This window comes from Taudactylus pleione, unplaced genomic scaffold (genome assembly GCF_031769625.1).
Source record: "Taudactylus pleione unplaced genomic scaffold, aTauple2 ptg000068l, whole genome shotgun sequence".
Classification (NCBI taxonomy): domain Eukaryota; kingdom Metazoa; phylum Chordata; class Amphibia; order Anura; family Myobatrachidae; genus Taudactylus; species Taudactylus pleione.
Genome location: NW_028284470.1, coordinates 3325993 through 3335128, shown reverse-complemented (window position 1 = coordinate 3335128; position 9136 = coordinate 3325993). Strand labels below are relative to the sequence as shown.

General features: G+C 43.2%; 1 protein-coding gene across 1 annotated transcript in view; it reads right to left on the bottom strand.

The window, feature by feature from the left end:
* Positions 1-387: 387 nt before the first annotated feature.
* TTC23L (tetratricopeptide repeat domain 23 like) overlaps positions 388-9136 on the bottom strand; it is a 40763-nt gene continuing 32014 nt past the window's right edge. The window contains exons 10-12 of the mRNA XM_088466973.1: positions 7296-7433; positions 4291-4373; positions 388-1603 (exon numbers count right to left, since the gene is read on the bottom strand). Coding sequence (XP_088323099.1) covers positions 1582-1603; positions 4291-4373; positions 7296-7433 — 243 coding nt within the window. The 3' untranslated portion in view covers positions 388-1581. The remainder of the gene's footprint in view (positions 1604-4290; positions 4374-7295; positions 7434-9136) is intronic.

The window sequence follows — 9136 nt, the reverse complement described above, 5'->3', positions numbered from 1 at the left end:
ACCAAAAGATTATTCCACCTGTCTTTCTAGGAGGAAATCTGGAAAACATGCCCTGCAAGTGAGGTTTGAAGATATTGACTTCGTAGTCTGGCTATTTTTGCATGGTTTTCTCTAAAAAGACCAGCAATATGTCAATCCTTTCATTAAATGTAAATGGCAGTTCTGAAAAGCTATATGTAAAAGATATCACAGAGGTCTTCTATTTAATTGTATAGCGCAACGGAACATGCTGCTCTATATGCTTTGTAAATAGGCTGCCTGGTTTTAGGGACGGGCATGGCTTATTAATAACAAGGTTTTTAAGATGCTCAATTTTTTTTTTTTTATTGAGAACAGAATGTCCAGTAATAAACAAAAACCTTTGTGAAGAAAGTTTTAATAGTCATTTGAAATAAGGGGTACAGCTAAAAGTGTGTTTTAAGTCTTGTAAATCTCAAGCAGTTTACACAACTCGGCAGCATCACAATTATTGCGGAAACGGGCAATAACTGCAAAACGTAACGCACAAGAGTCTCTTGGTCATACGCGAGATTTGTAAAGGTCATTTCTACAACTTGTGCTAGGTGTTGATAAGGCAGGTAGCTCAAACAGAGGTATTAACGAAGGACCAAAGGCAAACACGGCCACATGTTGGGTACAATATTTTGAAATCGAAAAAGCTATTTTTTTTATGCCTTTGTAAAAATGAACACTGAATGTGCCGTTATTTCTGTGCCATGCAGGAGTGCGTGGCAGCCTGTTCCTAAATCACACAGATGGAGAATAGTTACCGTTTTCAGAAGAAATTGCAATGTATTAACAATTAACCTAACAGCGTGAGTTTTGGGGTGTTATGGAGCGTACACACGGTCAGATTTGTCAGACTTGTCAGATTTGTCAGATGAACGATTGAACGATTAAACGATCTGAACGATTTGACCAAAGTTTTGAACGATTTGAACGATTGAACGATTTTTGACTGCATTAAAATGAATGGAATGGTCCAAGTCTGACTGCAAACACATCAGATGTCAGAAATCGTTATCTGACCATCGGGAACGCGCATCGTTGATCGTCCATCGTTCAGGCATGTCAGATATGAACGATTTTCCTTCAGATATGAACGACTGAACGATTTTTAAATCGTTATCGTTCATATCTGAAGGAAAAATCTGACCGTGTGTATGCACCATAAGAGGAAGTTGGAGCAACACAGGGGGCACATACAAACTCCACACAGCTCCATTGTGGTATTGAACGTCCTAGTGCTGTGAGTCGGCAATGCTAATTACTGCTCTAGTATGATAGACTGTCCGCGTTGTTATAGTATAAGTTGGGGTGTCGTGGGCCCATTTTTACATTTTGATTCGATATGGATAAATTGAGTGGGTGGCTCAGCAGTAAATCATGTTGTATGTTATCCAGTGATCCACAATCCTAATGTTCTGGTAAGGGAGTTACAGGATTTCTGTATAACCCTTTAATGGATTCCCATCACCTGAGTCCATCAATCCGCTTACACTGGTGATCTGCAGGTGTTGCTGTGCTGGAGACTCCCCTAATACAGCATAGTGCCCGGTGATGGTCTGTGTCCTATAGTTATCACTCTCCGCTAGCTCCTGACCTGCAAGAAACAGATTCTGCAGATTAGAATTCTACACCTACATGTATGGTCATACACCCTAACCGGGGCGGCTGCAGTACAGTCCAAAATTCAAATGGGGGAGTCACACCAACTGTCATTTCACACACTGCCAAACATCACTGGCTGGGACTCACTGGCAGTTGGTGTGACTCCCCTATTTGAATTTTGGACTGTGCTACAAGCGCACCCCTAGAGCCGCCACTGCACCTTAACCTGAATTTAGTTCAAATACACCTTGATTTTTCACATTGTGCAGTTACAGAGCCATGGCTATACTGCAGCATGTCTGTCTGTCCTGTATCTAACACACAGGGCCTGATTCAGCAGCGTACTCAATGGCGATGACCCACGCAGATCGAGCGATTGCCATCGCACATGCATATAAGCCGCACTGCGCGTGCGCAGCGATTGCATTGCGACTATGGACGCACAGAGGAATCTATTGCATAGTGACAGTGTTTGAGGTGTGGTCTGAAAAACGCAGGCGTGTCTGTACGTTTGGACGCTGTTTCATGGGCGTGCATAGATTCGCACATGCTATCTCCTACACAGCTCTGCGTGTCAGGAGAGCTGCCAAGGCTGCGTCAGGTCAGACCTGCGGCAAAGAAAAGATGGCCGCTGGAAGTGCGTCGATGTTACCGATATTTACACAGGTAAGAGATGTCTTACACATATGAGAAGGCAGCAGTGGGCGTCTTAATGCTCGAGTAAGCTTTAGAACCGTTAGACGCTAATAAGATCGCAGATGCGAAAATACTCTGTCTCTGAAACAAGCCCATAGTTCAGACGAGTTTAAGTATTCCTTAGTCCGGAGGTTCCCAAACGCGGTCCTCAAGGCTCCCCAACAGTTCAGGTGTTAGAGATATCCATGGTTGAGGGGGCACTACTAATGGCACTGCAAAAGGGACACCGCTACTGGGGGGACTGCATAGCGGGCACTGTAAGGGGCACCACTGATGTGGGCATTGTATAAGGGGCACTACTGCTGTGGGCATTGTGTCAAAGGGGTACTACTGTGTGTCCTAATATGAATAAAGGACTACTGTGTAGCTAATTTGAATTGGGGGTACTATTGTGACCACGCCCCCTTTTTTGCACCGCGCGCCTTTTATTGAAAAATTGCAGATGGTGGGGGAGTTCCACAACGTCTCTAGGACCAGTTTAAGCACTGCTACCCAGAATCCTGGGCGTGATGACATGCCCGCCAGGTACGCCTTGCACTCTGGGAGAAACACAGTGTGACTGGTAAGGGGGAAGAGTTTGTGGAGCTGCGCACCTTTTTCACAATTTTTTTTTTTGTGGGGGGGGGGGGTCACCGTGCTTTACAACACCTGGTGACACCAACCCTAGTGAGATCATGTTTTCTGGATTTCATTAATCATGCACAGGTGACAATCTATTTTGGCTGGGTCAGTAATTATGCCATCTGCTTCCATGGACCGAAATCCTGAAAACATGGTGTGGTGGTAATGGAGAACCCCTGAAGTAAAGAATTTTGTTCCCAGTGCCGAGTGGTTGTTTTTTTACATTTATTTTGTTTTTGCTTTTTACAGTCTTTACATGTCGCAGTGGGTCTGTATGCCAGGGCATGCCGGTACTTGTAGTTATATCAGCACCAGCATACCTGGGCAGTTTACTAGCTGCTGGAACCGGTAGTGTCACATACAAAAATGCTGTTTTTCTTACTATGTTCACGCTACTCTTTCCCTGCAAATGCCACATCCCGTCTGTACGATGATTGCTGGTACTTAGATGACTTTTTCTTGGGAGGGGCATACGAGCAATTGGTGTCTTTACGGGGTGATTATATACTTATATGCATGATTCAGAGATGGACGGATTTGCAGAGCCGCACACAAGCGGATGTGCAATTCCGGCCATCTTAGATGCAAATGCAGAAGGAGGTGTCAGACACGTCCTTGCTGCATTGTCACGGCCAGGGATCACATCGGAACAATCGCGTTGTCCCTTTGGCTAGGCTGCAGGAACTAAAGCACCCAGGCACGCCCCCACCAAACACTGCGGCATGTCAATCATACTGTAGCTTGGGGGGGGTCTGCGAGCGAGATCGCAGGACCCATTCTGCACATGCGCAGAACGTCGGAGATGTGCGTTCATCATCGGATGACCGTACCTCTCTGAATCAGGCCTTTAAAGCGTATCTCCATTCAGCAGCCGTGTTGCATACATATATACAATTGGGTCATTTTTCAGGAGCAACATGAGGTCCTGTGAGCTCAGGTACCTAATAATACACACAAAATAACATGAACTGGACTGTGGGCTTGATTCACTACCATACGCAACTACGATTGCACACAATTCCTGAGTAAGGTCAGAGCTTATGCAAGTGTGCGTGAGGCTGCGATGTTACTCGATGTTATCGATGGTTTTGCAGTCTTACTAAACATTATGGATGTGTGTAAGGTAAAGTGGGCGTCCTTATGTAGTGCTGCTGTTGCATACCGATCGCAATGAATTAGCATACTATCGCAGTTGAACTGCGTGCGTAATCGCAGCTGCAATAGTGATCCAAGCTGAATCAGACCCTGTGGGCGAATGTTAGAACTGTTTCATGCTGTTTTGCAATTAAATCAGTTTCTTCAATAAATTGTTGAATGAAATAGGGGTAGGTTGCAAGAAATTAAAACTGCATTACAACTTACTTCTGTAACGTGGCCAGCAGGTTCTGTGTCTCCCTGCTTTTACTGTGCTGAGACCCGTACACAGCTGTTTGAATTTGCAAACACTGAAAGAGACACAAAGAGTCAGTGTCTGACCACCACGACCTAGAGTGATAATGACGGAGGCAACGCTGAGATCAGATCCTAGCAATATTGGTTTCCTTCTATAGGGCAAATTAAATCTAACTCTGCATCACTGGAGCAACATGTTATCCTCCTGGGCACTATAACTGGAGGCGAATGTTATCCTAGTGGGCAACATTACTAGAGGTGGATTATATTTTGTGCATTATTATTGCAGGTATTTTTTGTAGCGTGTGCTATTCTATACTGATATCATACATTTTTATTTTCTCCTGTTATGTTGTAAGTGGTGATCATACTATTGGACCCCCTGGGCACATCAACAGATAAAGGTCGGTTCATTTTGAAACAAAACGCAGTGTTTAATATTTTGGGAATCATTTGATGTTTCATCGGAAACATCGGTCAGATGGTTTTATGTTCGAGGTTTCACCGTGTAATGTTTAAGATCCAATGTTTCATTACCATCGCTAGATTTCTCCCCCGATATTTTTCCCTACTTTTCCAATTTTGTTTTTGGTTTTTTTTTGTGACCACGTGTGGTGCATTCACTGCTTTGGGCTACCATCTGAGACTCTCATGTTTTTTAGTCAATCACAAAGTAAGATAAGAGTGTGGAAAACACACTGACTGGGCTACTGCTGGTGGGGGTGGTGGCTGACAGAGTGAAAGACACTCTGGTTAGCCAATTAGCAGCAGCACATAGGACAGTCCCACCCCTGGCTCACTGTCACTGGTGCTGCTCTCAGTGAACACTGATTGTGTGCTGGGGTGTCTGACTGCTGCAGCTATTGGCAATATGGTAAGTAGCAGTGAGATGTTTAAAGTTTCATTAGTTAATGCATCACATTTTATTTTCTTCAAGAAGATTTATTCACCATAAAACTTACTTTTAAAAATGCATACATCCTTCTACTTTTTGCACCATTTGTGTGTGTATATATACTGTTTGCTTCCATGAAGATAGACATAGTAAACCAATTATTTTAAATGTTTAATTAGCCTATTTTATGTGTACAGTGTTTGCATAAGAAAACAAACATCGGTAAACATTGGTTACAGAGAACCAATGTTTATATTTAAATAATGTTTTGGATTCAATGTAAAAAAACATCAGTACCTCCAATGTTTTGTTTCGATGTCCCATCCCTAATTTGGGCCCTACAGTTATTCCTTTGCAGGGGCCTTCATCTGCCTGTGTTCACCCTCGGGACATTATGGTCATAGAGTAAGCATCCTACGGTCTTCTGTCTATACCTATAGCATCCCTGTCCCCCTACTATCTTCTTCTAATCCTTCAAAGTTTACGCCATTCAGATACACTTCCATCTTCATATACACATCAACATAATCTAATGTCTCACAGGTACACCCTCCCACTTCCTCTTTGCTGACCTACCCAATTCTCATTATAAGGGATTTTACCATTCTCATTGACAACTCCAACATTACTGTCTAAACTACTTATGCTCACCTCCTTCCATAGTCTTTCCCATTGGGCATCATCTCCCACCCACCCTCACTCTCTGGACAACATCTCTACCCAACTTTGTGACTTCACCACTTCAGTCTTCCCCATATCTAACCAATATCTCCTTTCCTTCTTCCTCTAACTACCTTCTACCCCCTCCAGCCCCCAAAGTATCATGCACTACGTGACACCTTAATGGCATCAAACCTATCCTCTTTTTCTACCACTCTTCAACCTTTTCTCACTGCCATTCCTTTAATTCCTGCCCCAACTATGTTATCTAATGCTATTATTGCTGCCACCCCAGCTATCCTACTTTGTCTCCATCTCTTCAAACCCCAACCCTGACACTCCCCCAGACTCACCCCCTCCAAAAGTGCTCCTGCTTTGTTCGAGCACCAATGAAGAGTTAATCTCTACTTCATCCATTTTTTATATTGCACAAACCTCTCTTGCCAACCTTCAGATCCCTCTTGTCCCCTCATCCAACTACCGCACCACCTCTTCCCCATAGTCAAATCGCTTCTCTGTCCTCACTGATTACATTGACTTATTTTTAAGTCAAAATATCCACCACAAAATCTCACCCATCCACCCTCCCAATTGGCCAATCTCAGTTCCTTCCCTCTTGTAACCACTTCTGAGATCTTTACTATCCTCTCTTCCCCCAGCATGTACCCTTGACTCAGCTCCTTCCGAGCTCTCTCTGCTGTCTCTCCCCCCATTCTTGCCTGCACCTTCTTCACTTTTTAACCTCTCTCTCTCTCTCCATTAGGGTCTTTCTACACTTTTCTACATTCTCAGGAAACCCTCCCTTGACCACTCCTCTTTCCAACTACTGCCCCATTTCTTTGCTGCTTTTGCTTCAGTATTCTTGATCAACTTGTCTTCAACCAAATGAACAATTATCTTTTCTCCCACCACTCTCCATGACCCTCTTCGGTTGGTCCTCAGCCCTCTTAACTCGACCGAAAATGCCCTCTCCAAAGTGACCGAAGACCTACTCTTCACTATATCAAAGGGCCACTGCTCCCTTATTATACGTAAAAAAAAACATGGCTTAAATTAATCCCAGACACTTGTTCCAATTGAAATTCTCAAATCCCGCTTAATGCATTTTGATGACTCTTCCTCAGGAGCGGACCTGCTTTTTATTGGAGTATATTTTAGGATAAATTTCCTTGTGGTGTCAAATGGAGGATACACTAGATGTTTTTCTCTCTCTCTCGCAAAACGGAGGATATGAAAGATAAAAAGAAAACAATCAAAGTCACCCTGCATTAAGCAAGGGGAAAGAATTGGGAGAGTTGGTAATGTTGGTTTGTTAAGATGGTGAACGGTGATCCTTCTCTTTTTGAATACATTTATTAGAAGTGAATCTGATTTAAATGGTGCTACATTGGATCCAGAAAGCAGCCTTGTGCCTTGTTACCTTTTTCAACAGCCGATAGCCCTTCGGTATTTTCCCGTCCGCCAGGCATATGCTGCCCATTATACTGATCATCTCAGCCACAGTCTCATTATACTCCACTTCCGAGCCCACTGCTTCATGTAACAGCTTGTACGCCTCCTGGTGGAATAGAGACCACACTTCATTACTGCCTGCAGCGTCTGCATTGGGATTTGAACTTTATTTAGCTTTAATCAGACTTTTTCTTTCATGTGAAATGACGCTGACATTGTAATAGATACGTTCACAAAAGAAAGCAAGATTCCCGTACACATGTACATTGTGCAGTTGGAGTTTTTAAAGAACAAATGACCAATATTAGTGTGATCAGGGCCGTAACTAGTGTAGTGTGACCTGTGTCATTCTCACTTGTAGCTTCCTCTTCTTTTATCCCCAGCATCTCCTGGCCGCCCCTATCTCTTCCCCATGAGGCCATGGCCCTTTTTCAGGTGCACTATCTTATGTCTCTATTTAAAAAATAGGGTGGGCGGGCACAGGTGTGCCAATGCTCTCTGGCACAGGGCACCAAAAAGTCTAGTTACGGCTTTGAGTGTGATAATTTAGTATCTTCATGCTACAGAACTTGTTACCATTTCTATAAAGCAAAAATATGGAGCAAAATCTTTTTTTGTTGTTGTTGTGCAGAAGTTTTTAAGGATAGAAGAGCGAGTGGAATTCCTAAAAAATTTTTTAAACTATTATATATTTTTTTCAATATATGTTTCCATAGATAAGGAATTTACAAGCAACTGACAAATATATTTTCGACATAAAAGTAAATTCAGAAATGTTTTTCTTAGCAATGGGCATGGTCTAATTATACATTGGCTTGCAAGATTATTTAATACCCCCCTCCCCCCCAATAAATCAGCAGATTTGTCTTGTGTTACAAATGACACACAGATTGTTTGAGACAGTATATTTAACTCAAACCAGTCAGCTCTTAAAGTACATTTTTAAAATCATAATTAAGTTTTTGTCTCAAGATTTTTTTTTTTAATTTTAAATAAAAAACAGAAAACCGCTGCTTGCATAAGTATTCAGTGTCTATGCTGTGAAATCTCCAAATTTACATGGATGAAATATATTGCCCTTCAATTAGCCTTTATCTGTGAATCATTTAGAAAAAAAAAAAAAGTCAGATTTTATGGATAAAAGACCCCCCTAATTCAAATAACATTTGTCATACCGTAAATCTGATGGAAAGAGGTGAAAATAAAACCAAAGAACTGTCCGAGAAAATTAAAGACATGCACAAGATAGGAAAAGGCTGCAAAATAATATCCAGGTGCTCGGATAGACCAATGAGCACTGTTGGATCATTTGTGAGGAAATGGAACCTGTATCAGACCACCCAAGCAATGCCTAGACAAGGCCGCCCCTCATAAATCAGAATCCAAGCAGAAGAGACTTGTTAGGGAAGCCACAGTGAGGCCAACTATCACTTTTGAAGGAGCTACTGAACTCAGTGAGATTGGAGGGAAGTTGCACCCAGTCACCCATATCAGAGCTCTGCATCAGGGGTGCCGAGAGGGGGGGAGCAGTGCCGCCACCCTTCCCTCTTAGATCACACACTGCTGTGTGCTGGGCTGCACTGGGAGACTGCTTGCAGCAGTCTCCTATGCCTGTGGGGGGGAGCGATCACACTGATCGCGCCCCCACTGGCTATGCGCCGGGCTGAGGGGCGCTGCAAAATTGTTTTTATTTTTCTAAGGGGGCGTGTCCACCCCTCCCGCGATTAGGCAAAGCCCCTTCACCCGTCGGCGCGCCTGCTCTGCATACAGCTGACCTGTATGGAATGATGGCTGGAAAGAAGTCATTAC